Raw genomic sequence first — 15,806 nt, 5'->3', positions numbered from 1 at the left:
TCCAGTGAGGTGCCGTGCAGTGGAATGGCGATCCCAAGGGGGTGCCCCACTGCTCCCTGTGGGCCTGGGAGCCCCGGAAGTAGAGAGAAATGCCCACTGGGAGCTGTAGGCAGCTGCTGCAGCCCAAGGGAGTAAGTGTAAAAGTGCTGAAGATAATAAGGCACTTATGCACATGACCCTCAGCAACATTCCTGCAGGGCACAGAGAATAAAGGGCAGTGACAGGCAGGCAGACACACACACACACACACACACACACACACACACACACATCCTTAAAAAAGGAAACTCTTAACAAATGCAAATGGACAGGGAGCAAGTGGTCATATGAAGAGGACCCTTTGTTAAATCTCCCTAGGTCTTGGAACGGGTGACCTTCCACAACTAATTTCTAAGAGCTGCTATTTCTTTGGGCTGCTGTTTGTTTTAGAAAGGCCCTCCAAGCCAGCTCCAGCTGGGGAACCAGGATTATTACAGAAAACATGACCTTAGCCTTCTCAATTCTCGCAACTCCAAAGCTAAGAAACTGCCTATTTACTCACAATGCTTGGGAATCTGCCCGAAGGCCTTCCGATGGCATTGAGGGGAGGGAAGAGGTCGAAGGAGAGGCACCCCCCACTACACGGCTGTGCAGTCACATGATCAAGGCATCAGCCCTGGAAGGCAGCACTCAAAGGCGGCTCAGCTCCCAGGGCAAAGTCAGTTCTAAGAGTCAGCTGGTCTTGAAAACATGAGAGGTTTACGGAGCTACCAGGATTGTCTTATTTTTTTTCCTGTCTATTTACTGACATGGAAAGCAAGGCACTGGTCTACTTTATTTTCTTTTAATATTTATTTACTTGGGGGAGAGTGGTGGGGGAAGGGGCAGAGAGAGGGGGACAGAGAATCCGAAGCAAGCTCTGTGCTGACAGGCTGACAGCAGTGAGCCCAATGTGGGGCTCCAACTGACTGAACCACAAGACCGTGAGCTGAGTCAAAATCAGACAGATGCCCAACAGACTGAACCACCCAGGTGCCCTGGTATTGGTCTACTTTAAACCTACCTTTGTCCTCGGAGTTCTGGAAGCAGCCCTACCTCCTCCAATAATTACCAAACCCTGGTAACAGACGGCACTTGAGAAAGTTACACCCCCCTCAATCAAAAAGAATTAATGAAAAAGGAAAAAAATAAATCCACACACCTGTCTCTGTCCACCCCCAAACCATTCCTTCCATACTTTGGTCATATACTCGCTGGTTTCCTAGGCTACCAATCTTAAGATAGCTTGCCCCATGAAGCCAGCCCATTGATGGAAGAGTGGCCCAGAGGTCCCTGGAAAGCCAAGCTTCCTACCAGTGACAGCCATCTGCCAAATTCTTCAGATGCGACTGGGTGATTCAAAGTAACTTTTCAAATTGCCCATCAAGCTGTCCTTAGGCCTCAAACAGCCAAGCATCATGGAACCAATATTTTTGCCCACTATGTGCCAGGAAAGCTTTACTTAGATAAGATTCTCAACGCTGCCTTCCTGTACCTAAGCTTTATCGTCTTATTCAAGCACCAGGCACCCAAGCTCACAGGAGCAAGCAGCCATAATGACAATGATGATGGTCATCATTGCCATTGCCATCACCATCATCATCATCACAGCTAAAACTTATTAAACATTTACTAGGTATCAGACACTATCTTATTAGTCCATTTTACACGTGTGGGAACGTAGGCTTAGAGAGGTTAAGTAACTTGCCCAGAGCTAGACAGCTGGTAGTAAGATCTGAACCCGGGCCCTTACCCACCTCGGGTCCGTGCTCTGTGTGTGCTGACCCACTGTGCCACCACTGCCTTGAAATAGATCGCAGTAATACTACTACTCTGAAAAACTGCTAACATTTATTATGTGCTCACAATGAGCCAGAACTCCTGCTGAATACTCGATGTACGTTATTTTGCTAAATCCTCACAACAGCCCATTAGGTAGGTGGCATGATTCCCATTTTACAGAAGAGTGAAACTGAGGTTCGCAGCAGTTATGTTACATGCCTAATATCATGTGGTGAAGCAGCTCAAATGCAGACCCGGGAAATGTGGTCCAAAAACTCAAGCTGAGAGGCTGAACTTGCATTTGGAAAAGGAGGCATTTCTACTGCCCTACCTAGTCAGGCCCCCTGCTGTGTCCCAACTCCAAACCTCCAGGGTCCCAGCAAGAATGTGGCAAGTAAATGTTAATGAGGAAGGCTCTTTAGCCCTCCTAGGTCAATTCGGCTGGGATTAATCTAGGAAAAGAGGATCAAGACTCTCTCCAGAAGTCTTTCTCCTTACCCCCATCTTCCCTCAACCTGTCTTCTGAAGAAAGCACCTCACATCCAGCAGTCTCTGCTAGAGCTCTGCCCAGAACATCTAATAAGTGTTTACCCAGGGCTCCCAGAGCCATAGTTAAGGGCCTTAATGTGCAATCTGGCTCTGCGCCCTATTTAATCAGCACCTGAATGAAATGTCTCTTTGCTAGCAACAGCCAGAGCACAGGCAGGCAGAGGCTTTCTGCAAACACAGCTGGTCGGTTGGCAAAGGCGATTCAACACGCAGGCAAAATACACCCTGAGTTTATACCACCACTGATACGTGACAGAGGCAGGGAGACTGAAGGCATCAGGTTGGAAACAGCATGGGCCCATGCTTCCTGACTTCCTTGGATGACTTTGCTTCTCCCTTTCCTACCCACCTAAACACCTGCCCAACGGGGCACGGCCTGGACTGTTTTTGCCAGATAGGCCAATCCTCTCTAACCTCCTGGCTCCTGCCACCCATCCCCTTCCCTGAGCACCTCCAGGCCCAGGACAAGACACACCCTACCTTCTTCCCTCTGGCATTTCCTCCGGCAGCTATGGGAACGGAACCACAGGTTACTGAGATTCCCCCAAACCCTCCCCTTCGGATCCAGATCCCTCGACACAGCATGCATGGACAGATGTGCAAGCCATGCCCTGCTTAGCTGGCAGCTCTTTCCCCAGGAAGAAGCAGAGTCAACAGAGAAGGCTGATGCCCAGAGGAGGAGGAGTCCTCCCCAAGACTTCAAGCACCTTGGAGGGAGGCTCACGCTGGGGGCCAGCGAGTAGGGTAGCAAGGACTGAACATGGGAAAAGGCCATGTGCTCAAAAATAATGGGACAAGGGCGCCTGGGTGGCTCAGTTAAGCGTCCGACTTCGGTCATGTCATGACCTCACAGTTCATGGGTTCAAGCCCCACATCAGGCTCTGTGCTGACAGCTCGGACCCTGGAGTCTGCTTTGGATTCTGTGTGTGTCTCTCTGTCCCTCCTCCGCTTATTCTCTCTCTCTCTCTCTCTCTCTCTCTCTCTCAGAATAAATAAACCTTAAAAAAAAAAACTGGGACACACCTCACCAATTTGAGATCACGCTGGGGTAACAAGGCCCTTTTGGAAAATCCTCCCCCCACACACACCCAGTTAGGTCTGAAACCTCTTCATACCGGAACAGCTTTCTTCCTAATTCCCTCATGGCTATCACCGCCTCTGACAGAATGGTCATTTTGGATGCTAGAAGGTATTGCATTGGAGCCTGGATTATTCTGGAAGGGGGAAGCTTGGATGGGCTGGGCTGGGGGAGAGACTTGGAAGCAGGGGCGAAGGAACAGGAAAAAGAAAGGTAGCAGGACAGCATCGCATGAGACACTAAAAATCTGGTCGCAGGTGGGATGCCTGCTATCTCATTTCCTGTACTTAATGCCTTCTCACTCTCATCAATGTTCTTTGTTGTCTGTCCTTGACATCATGGGCCCTCCTTGGGACAGCACAGAGAACACAATGCTCTAGCTCACGAGCCCCTGACTGAGCACTGATGGGCAACTGCAGTTGGCTATCAGCAGCGCAGAAATGACAGAGCATTTCTGGAGTTTTATTTGGTTTGCCAAGGGAGAAAAGAGATGAAATCTACCCCTGAGAGTAATACGCGAATGACTCCCGGTTATAGTTGTGAAGCTTTCTTATGCTTTGCATATATTGTTCCCTATGCCTAGAATTCCATTCCTTCCTACAATGCCCAGCTCATTGAGCACCTACTATGAGCCAGGCCCTGATAGAGGCACTAGAAAAGAAAACCAGACAAACAAGAGTCCCTGCTCTCCCGCAGCTGATGGGTCTCTTTCGTGAGCCAGCTCAAATGTCTCCTCTTCTAGAAGGCTTTCCTTCATTGCACTAGGTTAACAAAAAAAAGACCCTCTGGGCCTTATGTCTTGTTCAAATGTTACTGTAAATGTCACAGTGTAATTTCGTTGATCTTGTCTGTCTCATCTCAAGCGAGTGACACGAGGGGAAAGAATGTTTCGTATTCATCTCTGAATCCTTGGATAAATAGCTGCTGAATGTGGGGTGCCTGGATGGCTCAGCCAGTTGAGTATCTGACTTCAGCTCAAGTCATGATCTCGCAGTTTGTGAGTCTAAACCCCGCGTCAGGCTGTCTGCTGTCTGCATGCAGCCCGCTTCGGATCCTCTCTGCCCTTCTGTCTGTCCCCTGCTCACGCTCTCTCTCTCAAAAATAAAATGAAACAAGTGTCCTGCAAACAGAATTAGCATGCAGTAACTCTTTGGAAACTCCCCTTAGTTTCCAAAGATCTTAGAGACTGGCAGGGAGGGAGGACCGGAAGGTGATGGAGGCCTGGCTGAAATACTTACTTCAGTGACATAACTCCCAGTCACCAAAGAAGCCACTGGAATGCTGAAGCTACCTTAAAATGTACCTCACAGTAACTTGGGGCCTTCACACTTTTAATCGCAGCCACATTATTTAACACCTACATAAACACTGAGGCACTGCCAGAAGGTTCAATGCCCTGCCCACAGGCCACCCAGATTCACGCCAGTCAGGATGAGCTTTTGAACCAACGTGCTACCTAACACTTTAGCTACTAGATAATGTCTCTCAAAGTGGGGTTCAAGGCTCACCAACATCAGAATTACGAGGGAGCATGTAATAAATGCAGAGTCCCATCACTGCCCTCCACCTACTCAGACTCCACGTAGAGAGCCAGGGATCTGCACTACACCAAGTTTCCAAGGTCATTTTTCACAACAAAAGTTCGAGAATCCTTTCTCTCCACACCCACAGTTTCTTCATGTCCACACTGCCAGTTACTGGCAGAAGAGGGACACCTGGAACGAGATATTCTCAATTTAACAAAAGATACGTAAGACCATGAATACAGTTAACTTGATGAGTGGAACCCTTTCACAATGTATGTGTATGTCAAACCATCATGTTGCACACTTTAAGTATCTTACAGCTATCTTACCTCAATAAAGCTGAAAAAACAATTCAAGTACAAAAAGAAAAAAAAAAGATACAAAAGGCCAGGAGAAGTTTACAAATCTGGCTCTTCTCACCGAGGGCATTTTGATGAGGCATGATGACAATGAGCTACCACTGAAACATGCAGAAAGAGATGGAAAGTGAATCACTAGCCTAATAACATTTCTTTAATTTATGCGATATTAAGGAAGGAAAAGAAGTAGGCCTGTCCAGATGTCTGCCGAGGGATTAAGACCAAGATCAGCATAATTTCCTCACTGGGATGAAAGTGAGCAGAGACTCTGGGCAGAGAGCAGGCTGCAGCACTAATCACTGGCTCTTTGTGATGGAAATGCAACAAGAAAGATGTGTGAGCTAGAGCCCTGACCACCTCTCTTCTCTGGCTATTTCAAAAAACGGACAGGAGATTCTCCTAATGGGCACAAGAGACACAGGAACCATGCCCATCAGGCCTCAAAGGAACACAGGCAGGGCCACTGGAGGCCAACAAGAACACAGAGGAGAAAGTTGGCTCTGTCCATCGGGCAGTCAGCATTATCCAGGTACACACTGAACAACCAATGTACGTGTATGGTATTGTATTAAGCTGTGCAGAGAGTTACAAAGGAGAAAAAAAATAACACTGATCCCTTCCGTTAAAAAAAATATATATGCTCACGCTAACGGTGGAGACTGAACAAACACACACACGCACAAAAAAAAAAAAAAAAAAAGTGACCCAGCCAAATGCAGAATTACCTACAAATATTCAAAAGTATACGTTAATGAGCCAAATCATCTGAGGAATGTTCAGAGGGTTGAGAAAGGATGACAAAAGGTGTTACCAGAATGACTGGAATAACTGGAGTCGGTCAGGGTCATCTGGAAAGAAGATCTTCAGGACGATCTACAGTGGGGAGGAACAGACAACAAATCCTACGAAGACAACGATGACAAAGGTGGCCCAGATACGGCAAAAGGGACAAAAATCCAGGGAGGGGCGTCTGGGTGGCTCAGTTAAGCATCCAACTCTTGATTTTGGCTCAGGTCCTGATCTCACGGTTTGTGAGTTTGAGCCCCACATCGGGATCTGTGCTGACAGTGTGGAGCCTGCTTAGGATTCTGTCTCCCTCTCTCTGCCCCTTCCCTGCACTCAGTCGCTCGCTCTCTCTCTCAAAATAAATAAATGTGTTTTTTTTTTTAAGTTTGAAAACAATCCAGGGAGCCTGTGGATCATCCCGTGAGTAGGCGCCAGCAATACACTGTTCCTTAAAAGCGAGCACCATGCTGGGTTATGTTGACAGGTATAGACTGGGACCAGTCACAACATCCAGTTTTACGGGCTATACATGAGAAAGGTATACAAGCAAGGACTAGGAGCCAGAGAAGAGTCACAGAAATGCTCAGGGGAATGAATTCCAAAAGCTAGCAAAAAAGTTGCAAAGGAGCGGAGGTTTGTCAGTTTCTGACTTGAGGTGAAAATACATTGGTCATGTGCCAGCTCTGATCAGCTCTACCCAGCTTCTCTGTTGAAGTGACCACACAGTTACTTAGAGGATTAAAATGCTTTGTTTTCCACATGGCCCATTTCACGGAGAAGACGGAGACAGGAGAAGGTGAAATAATTTGGAGACAGGAGAAGGTGAAATAATTTGCTCGGGTCCCCACAGCAAGCCATGAGCAAAACTAGCGTCAGTGTTAAGTCCTAGGGTGGTCTGTGGGTTGTGGGACACAACAATCCACACACGACTTCTCTTAATAATGGACACCCCCCAAAAGACGGTAACAATGGAAGATGGAAAAATTCTCTGCAAATTTCCTCGGGGGAAAAAAATAAAACAAACTAAAAAGGAATGTCATGCCTCACTGCTGAGGCCCATATAAACATCATCCTCTTGTGTCCCCCTGGACTGATGACACAGGACACAGTCCATCTGATAAGCTGTCAGCAGATGGCTGGATCCCTCATTGTACCCATTACCCACCAACGTCAATTCCAAGGAGGGGCAGTTATCAGTGCTCCAGACAGCAGATGGGGATGAGGAGGTGTGGCTGGTCTCAAGTCAAGGAGGTGGGGGGTGGGGGGGCTAAAAAGACTAGTTCTCAAATCCATCAGGTTTTCTCTAAAGCAAATCCATCACAGGGTGAACGGAACACACCACTGTTTATTCAGTTAGTTCCAAAAGGTGTCAGAAAAAGCTCAGGAATGTTTTGAAGATGTGCCATTCTTACATTTGCGGCGAGGAAGTAGGAAAATCAAACAGTGAAGCAAAAGCAGGCAAGCCGGATTTGGTAGAAATGAGACATCTAATATAGTATAAAGAAGACAGGGAATCAATAGCAATGTTAACCCTAAAAAAGGATGGGACTCAGTCAGAACTACTGGCTAAGGGGCACCTGGGTGGCTCAGTCAGTTGAGCATCCAACTTCAGTTCAGGTCATGATCTCATGGTTCGTGAGTTTGAGCCCCGCATCATCCTGCTGCTGTTAGCAGGAGCCTGCTTCAGATCCTCTGTCCCCACCCCCGCTTGCACACGCGTGCTCGCTCTCTCTCTCTCTCTCTCTCAAAAATAAATAAACGTTAAGAAAAAACTACTGGCTAAAAACCACTGGCTTGGCGGCACCCAGGTAGCTCAGTCAGTTAAGCACCCAACTCTTGTTTTTGGCTCAGGTCATGATCTCACGACTCGTGGGGTTTGAGGCCCACAACGGGCTCTGCACTGACAGCACAGAACCTGCTTGGAAATTCCATCTCCTTCTCTTGCTCCCTGCCCCTCCCCCACTCATGCTCTCCATCTCAAAAATAAACATTAAAAAAGAAAAAAAACATTGGCGTGGGACTCTGGGGTCTATGGCATCGATTATTAATTTGGCAAATGTCCAGCCCGGATCCAGCCTGCCTTATGTGCATAGCCATATGTTGTACCCCACTGAGTTCATTGCCCAATCAGGAGATGTTGGACACAGACACGTCCAGAACCGACAGGAACTGGACAATTAGAAAAGCCATCCAAAATGCGGTCTTTTTGTTACGTACCTAAGACACAGACAATATAACCGCACGCAAGGGAGATGAAGGGCCACTAATTTAAGAACACCAGTCTGTACAGACAGAACTGGTCCAACTGGCGAGCATTTTAACCCTTCTGCTGAGAAACTGTAGACTTTAGGATGTAAACAGCTACGAGAATCTCTTTCTGCTTAAGCCTCAATTCCCACCGCAGCGGCTCAGTCTTAAAGCTACCTCTGCCGTGAACTTGCCGGGTGATTTTTGGTAAATAGCATAATCGCTGAGTAAATTCACTCCCTGTCACCCATACCTGCAAGAATAACATGCATGAAGGGACTAGCCATGCTCGAAGAAATACTTATTGGCAGACACCACAGATCTTCACCAAGGCTTATCAATGGCACGTGAGTCTTGGGGCTTATGAATCCTGACAACCCTCTCGCACTCCGGCTGAAGGGATATGGGAGATGGTTGTGCTTCAGTCACACAAACCATGATCACCCGCGGTCCCAGGGCCTCTGAGAAATCAGAGGAGACCAAAAAGAAACCGGACAGCAGGAATATTAATCAAGAACAGAGCTCAGACACAAGAACTGCCCTTCGTTATGCTTCTAATGCTGGCAGCCACCCAAGAGCAGCATGGCTATGATGAGGGGTTGTTTAAAAAGGCCTTGGGAATAAATATTTTACAGACTGAAAAATGGGAGATGGGGAAGCTAACCAATTTCCCTCCAACTCTTCCACTTCCTGGCCTAAAGCAATACTGTCCTTGTTATAAACTTACATGGACTCAGAGGAACAAGGCCTTTCTATGAAGCCAAAATTGAGTCATCCTGTGGGGAGAAACACACCAGAAATATTTTCTGCTAAGCTGTCCCTTTCATTTCAGTCAATGTGTCCCTTTCCTTTTCAGGACCTCTGAACTCCATAGAATGTTCACTTGCCAAAGCATTTCTCTGTACTCAACATCTCCCCTTTGGAATATACAGTCACAGGAAACGTTTTAACATCTTTTTCCAGGCCCACGCTAACCTATCATAAGCCTAAATAAGATAATGCACGTGAAAGTGCCTTATAAGCAATAAAGTGCCAGGTAAGTGTAAGGTATTATTAACCACACTGGCTATCATTAGCTCTTGCTGCAGTCAAGTCAGAAAACGGTTTCCAACCATCTGTTGTGGACTTTTCTAAGGACTCCCACTAACTCTGAAAAATCCATACTTTCCTGCTTCCCAGAAAGAGCCATAGGTAGGGTATGGGATGTGGGACTGACCAAAGGCTGGGTCCCACAGCAGGCCTGAGGCTACTAATTTAAATGACACAAAGCAGGGATAGGAGTAAAGAGCATAGGAGAACAATCCTGGTCAGAGTCAAGAATTCCTCAGCATGACTCTGTTCTCTTGCCCCCTGTCCTACAGCTTCAGAGTCTAAGCTAAGCACAGGACAATAAAAAGCATAGGTGACAGACAGGAATCAGTCCACAGTTCCCCACCCCCACCCAAGCATGCATCAATCCGCAGCAACCAGCCCCAAGTGCCATCATCATCTACGCATGTGCCCAAGGGTGGCCAGGTCAGGTTGACTTTACTGGGAACATACAGGAAGCCGAAGACGAACAAGGCCACCTGACCTCGGCAAAGAAGAAATGAGGTTCCTTTTTCCACACAAGGAAGCCAAAAAGCATTTCTAGAATAGCACTCTGCTGCATCCCTGGCCACTACTTGAGGAGAAGAGAATCACAGAACTGAGTGTCCAGAGCTAGGCATGCAGCTCTGTGTCATTTGGCAGATGGGTAAACTGAGGCCCAAGAAGTTATTTTTCCTCAAAGTCACACAACTGAATAATGCCAGAACAAAGTCTCTACAGTCTTCTAAAAGCTTCTAAAAACCCTTCCACTCAACACCACGGTGCTGCCAGGTTTGATGTCATCACACCAGTTGCAGCCCCAGTCAGGCTAAATTTGGTCCTTTGTTGACCTTCTAGATATGTGGCTGCCAGAGGCCTCAAGACCCCTTTGTAGGAGAGGCACCCTCTGACCCTCACCACCTGCCATCCAAAAAAAGCACTCCTGTCCCAAGAGCCTCCCACAGCAGCGGCTGAGATACGTTGTTTCCTCTCATTAACAAAAAGCCCATTCATTAAAAAAAAGAAAGAAAGAAGCCTGGGCTCAAATTTACACAGAAGGGCTAGCTAGGAGAGCCCCGGGCTTCCTGTGTATGGCATTACATCCCAAGAAACCCTGTCTTTAAAAAAAAAAAAAAAAAAAAAAAAAAAGGATGCCCTCCAGCCCCACTGGATGCTGACAGCCACACGGCTATCCACACCCCCTTTGCCACCTCTGCAAAGACAGGAAGGGGCTGGAGGCCATTCGCCACATTTTACAGATTGGGAAACTGAGGCCAGGAACCTGCAATCGAAGGAGGGCCTAGAACACAGAAGGAGCAAGCGCTGGGCACTCCAGAGCCTCGGAGCCACAAGGAGGCGGCGCCATGATCAGCCCAGGCCACCCCCTGAGACCTCCCAGTCACCACTGACAGCTTGCAACCCCAAGGAGGGTAAGCGACTTTTCCAACCCAGACGCTAATTCGTCTTTTGGCTGTGGGCAAGCAACCTCCCATCCCTGGTCCCTGGGCCCCACCAGGCCTGTAAAACCAAGACAATAATCTCAACCTCCTGCCCCACACAGGGTTGTCACAAGTCTCCGGAGAACAACCTCCTACAAATATAAAAGCAATAAAGATGCTAATGACAGGTTTCAAAACTGTCCCTGAATAAAACACACCAGGTTTTTCACAGCCTGAAATCTAAAATAAAGATTTTTTTTTCCCTTCTCTCCTCTTCCTCCTCCTCCGTGATTTTATAGTTTTAGAACATCTCTCCACAAAGGCTGAGTACAGAAAGACTCTCACTCTTGGGCCTCACCCAGATTATTTTTATGTATCTGGCAACTCTCCTTTTCAATTCCATTTGTTTTTCTTAGCACCGCTAATGGGAGGTAAAGAAATCAGCTCTCTGAGCACCCCGGACCATGACCACAGGAAACAGAAGAAGAGTGATAAGATGGAGAGGTTTGCAAAAAATAAATATGCTCTCACCGTGGATAGAGAGCACCAGCCCGGAAGTTCAGGAGTCGGCCTGGGGCCTGTTTCAGAGGGCGCTTAGTAGGAGCTTGGTGCTGCTCCAATGCACACCTCAGAACTGAAAGGCAGACCTCGCCTTAAGAGCATGAAACTCCCCAATGAAAAAGGAGTCATGAAGAGAAACCCATAGAAGTATATCCCCAAAGTACCACAGTGGAGACAAGGAACCTTATCTGACCACCTCCAGGAAAGGGTGTCGTCAGACCTCTGGGAAATTCACTGCAGCAGAGGGGATGGGGGCAGGCCATGGTCCCCAGATGTGATTCAGAAAGGACACCTGGCTGGGGCTAGACGTCCTGCTTGTGAAAGCCCAGGGTAGGGCTGGGAGGGGAGGAACAGCCTACCAGAATGCCAGTGGTTCCCAGGGCTCTGTCACTACGTCCCTCACCTCCACTGTGGGGCTGACGCATTGTGCAAAGGTGAAAGAAAGCCAAATGTGGAACTCGCACAAAAACAGCCACTCTTGGAAAATCATTTTTAAGGGTCCCGCTTCCCGCAAGATGAAGTGCTCTACACTTCCGAGTGTCCTGAGCACACAAAGGACTCTTATCACTAGGGCTGCCAGGGAAAAAGTCAACACACTCACATGCATCATGGTGACCAGGTGACAAGGGTTGAGCAGGTAGATGACGGTCTTGGTGGCGAACTTAAAGCCCACCTCCACCCCGAAGGTCAGGCACAGGGCTACTAAGAGCAGATTCTTGCTCAGGCTCTCCTTGCCTTCCTCTGGCCGCTGGGTCACCTGCTCTGGCTGGCAGCCACGGCCACCCCTACCGTCCTCCTTCGTCTGCCTCAGGATGTGCCGCAGGGCCACCAGGATCTCCAACAGGGCCAGGGTCAGGACCACCACACTTTCCAGCAGCCGCTGCTGCCAAGAGAGGAAGGCAGCACAGTCGGGGCCCCCATTGCCTGCAAAGCTGGGGTCCACGCCCCCATAGAGCCAGTCCAGGAGACTTTGGTAGCTATACCGGGACATGATGCCAAGTGGTTCCCCTCGACCACCGTGCAGGATGCAAGAGTGAGATGGAACACAAGCCCAGAGGGTTGCCCGGGTGCTGGGACGGGTACCGGAGGGCACACCCCCGCACCCGCACCCCCCTCCAGACACCGGGGCACCTAGAGCAGGGGAAGGGAAGCTACACGCGAGGCCGGGGGTCAAGTGCTGGCTCTAACTTGTCCCCACGGCTGTCTGGGGAGCCCCCCGCGCTTCTCCAGTGGCCACCAACGAGGCAGGGTTGAAAGGAGCCGTTGGCCAATCTAAAAGGAAGGAGAGGAAAAAAAAAAAAAGGTCTCAAAGAGGCAATTGCATCGGGAATTACGAAGCGGGGCGGGGTGACTAGCGAGGGCAGAAAAGGGAACAGGGGCAGTGGCGAAGCAAGCAAGGGTCAGGGGAAGCCGGAGGCCGGGAGGGTCACGGCGAGGGCCGAGGGGACCCGGCAGTGCCGCGGGAGCCAACCGGGGAGCGGCGGGGGTGAGAGCGAGGGGACACGCGGAGGCCAGGAGAGGAGCTAGCGGGGCCGGGCAGGCGGGGAGGGCGACGGGGATGGCAGGGACGCCGGACTCCTCGTCTCACGCACTCGCCACAGGGGGATCTCTTACTCCTGCAACCGCGTGGCCGTCTCTGCCCCCAGCTAGCAACTTCGCCGCCGACGGGCCCCTCCAGCCAATTTAGCGCCGTCCCGGGCCAGCCTCCCGCCCCCGGGTCCACCCCCGAGCCCCCAGCTCCACCCCCGGCCCCAGACGCCCGCCCTCGGGCAGCACCTCCCCCCTCCCGCGGCCCGCCCGGGACCAGCCCCCCTGGCGCAGGCAGCAGCGGGAGGAAGCCGGCGGGGAGGGAGGAGGGTGGGGAGCGGGAGGCCGGGCCAGCCGGGGGCTGGGCTTCGGCCGGCCCCCTCCCTCCGCCCCGGCGCCGCATCTGCCCGCGCCTCCCGCCCGGCCCGGGGACCGGCCGCCGCGCACCTTGGGGTTCCACTCACCGGCAGTTCGGCCCGCGGCCCCGGCTCGGCGGCCGCTCGCCTCCCGCGCTCCCCGCGCTCCCCGCGCCCCGGCGCTCGGCTTCCCCGGCGGCCGCAGCTGCTGCCGCCGCCGCCGCCGCCACAGCGCGCGGCTCCTCCTCCCCGTCTTCCTCCCCCTGCAGCGGCCGCGCTCGCTTCCTCCTTCTTCCCCTCCCTCTCTCCTCCCCCTCGCCGCCGCCGCCTCCCACCCCCCCCCCGGCGGCGTCCCGCGCAGCCTCTCGCCCCCCCCACGCCCTCGGGCAGCTACTGCCCCGCCTCGCCGCCTCCCCGCCGCGACCTCCCTAGCTCCCACTGTTCACACCTCCCATCCCCCTCCCCCCTCCCCTCTCCACCCTTCTCCGGCCTCAGTCCCCGCCTCCTTCCCCCCCTCCCCCGGCCTGCCTCGCGTTCTGCACTCCTCGAGCCTGCACGCGTGCACATCCACCTTCCTTCACCGCCCGTCTACACAGTCCGCCCCCTCAGGGAAGCCGTTGTGGCCGACTCCGGTTCCCGCGATCCGGTTGCCCCGGGCGCGTCTGTGTCCACCGAGCACATAGTAGGAGCTCAGCGGGCCCTCACCAAGCTCACGGGGAATGAAGAAGCCTGGCTAATGCTGAGCCGCTGTGCCAGCTTTCCTTCGGGGTGTTTGCATGGCTGTGACCTTCTCGGCGCGTCTCCTCCTTTCTGCCCTGAAAGGAGACTCCTGCGGGACCAGGATGTCCTCTTCCCTTGCCTTTGTCGCCCCAGTCCCACTCGCGGTTTCAGTGCGTGACGATGGAGGCCTCTTTTCCTTCTTTAACTTGCTCTGCTCCGGTATTTTTCTCCCTTTACCCCAGGCCACGGCCACTCCCTCCCCTGACCCTCCTCCCTTTTTCTCCCGCCCTGCCCTACACCTTAGACTTGCTGCAGGAAAAGATGCCTCCCCCAACCTTTTCCCCTCCCCTGTCCCTATAGGGGACCAGCTGCTTTCCAACCCGCATTCACGCGGCTGAGGGTCGTGCCCCTGAAGGCCAGCCAGGACAGTGGGGGTGTGGAGGGGCCCAAGAATGGGAAAAGAGCGGCTGATTGGAGCAAGGTCCCCTCTTCTTCGCTGCCTCTACCCCTCGTCTGTGGTTTGATTCTCTTGGGACAAGGAAACAGGAAAGGGACCTCAGAATCTACCTCACAGTGGTTTAACACTTATTGAAGACTCACAGTGAGTTAGGATAATATCCAGAAAAACACAGTCAGGCACTTTGCCTAGGAAACACTTTCGGGTGTTGGCGGCAAGCCAGACTCAAAACATAAAATACAATCTACTGTATTATCAGGCTATGGTCCTCCTATCCTTTCCAAGCCTGGTTTTCCCCACAAATAGAGCTTCAGGGCCAGGTGGCTTTATCTAATTTGAAGCTCTGTATGGCATCCACCAGAGGCCCAATGCTTTTCAAGTGCTAATTAATAAAGAACAGCTCATTAATTCTCCTTAGGTGTTTTGTTAAATCCTCTGCAACATAACCAAGAAACAAGAAGGGTAAAGTTGTGGTGCTCCCGGCAATGACCTGCAGCATCCGGAGACCTCAAGTTCCTCGCTTCCAGGAAGTAAGAATGAGATTATAGAATTCAGTAAATGGCTTCATTAATCCCTCCAATTTTCCTGCTGAACTTCAGTTGGCAGTTTGGCCTACAGGGTCCTGTGTTTGTAAAACGACTGTCTTTAGTGACTACAGTCCGGCTAACTTCCTCATCTGAGTCACAAATTCCTCTTTTTTATTGGTACAAGGGCCAAGTGTTTTGGGCCCAGGCCTGTAATCCCATTTACTTGCTGTGTCCCTTTGGGCAATCGATGCAACCTCTCTGTGCCTCAACTTCCATTAATTGAATTAACTATCATCTAATTCCTAGGATTACGCACTTGGAAATGCATTGAATTATGTACGACATTATGCTGTATCTGGTGCATAGACATAAATGCTCAGTAAATGCTACCCGTTATTGTTACCCAGTTCTGCATCTGTGTGTGCTTGCGTACATACGGGCATACACCCTGAAATTTAGTGCCCTCCCCCACACCTGCATAAACAATCCTACCCAGCCTTCAGATCGCATGTGATAATGCTTTTTCCCCCAGCTCCCAGAGCTTTCTCCCTCCTCTGAACTTCTATAGCAGTTATTGCCTGCACTACTCATTTTATCCTGAATCACATACTGCCTCCCATTGTTTTCTCATTGTTAGTCCTGTCCCCCACACTCACATCTTTGACAGCAGGGGATGGGTCTTAATCTTTTCTAACCGCCCCCCCCCCATCACAGCACCTAGGGAGTGGCAAATCCAGTAGGCACTAGACAAACACTAGGAGATTGTTGTCCCCATAGGTTAAAAAAAAGGCAAGCAATAATTGAAC

The 15,806-nt window shown here is 50.8% G+C and overlaps 1 protein-coding gene across 5 annotated transcripts in view; it reads right to left on the bottom strand.

Annotated features, from left to right (window-relative positions):
* TMEM164 (transmembrane protein 164) overlaps window positions 1-14,258 on the bottom strand; it is a 169,551-nt gene extending 155,293 nt beyond the window's left edge. For 2 of the 5 annotated variants that reach the window (XM_045472526.1, XM_045472530.1), the window contains exons 1-2: window positions 13,006-13,123; window positions 12,015-12,685 (exon numbers count right to left, since the gene is read on the bottom strand). In XM_045472526.1, the coding sequence (XP_045328482.1) occupies window positions 12,015-12,404 (390 nt within the window). In that variant the 5' untranslated portion in view covers window positions 12,405-12,685; window positions 13,006-13,123. Of the gene's footprint in view, window positions 1-12,014; window positions 12,686-13,005; window positions 13,142-13,404; window positions 13,579-14,001 lie in introns of those variants that run through there. The other 3 variants (XM_045472529.1, XM_045472528.1, XM_045472527.1) reach the window with 3 other exon arrangements.
* Window positions 14,259-15,806: the final 1,548 nt, after the last annotated feature.

This window comes from Leopardus geoffroyi, chromosome X (assembly GCF_018350155.1).
Source record: "Leopardus geoffroyi isolate Oge1 chromosome X, O.geoffroyi_Oge1_pat1.0, whole genome shotgun sequence".
Classification (NCBI taxonomy): Eukaryota; Metazoa; Chordata; class Mammalia; order Carnivora; family Felidae; genus Leopardus; species Leopardus geoffroyi.
Note: the sequence above shows the minus strand (reverse complement) of the source record. Positions and strands in the feature narration are given on the sequence as shown.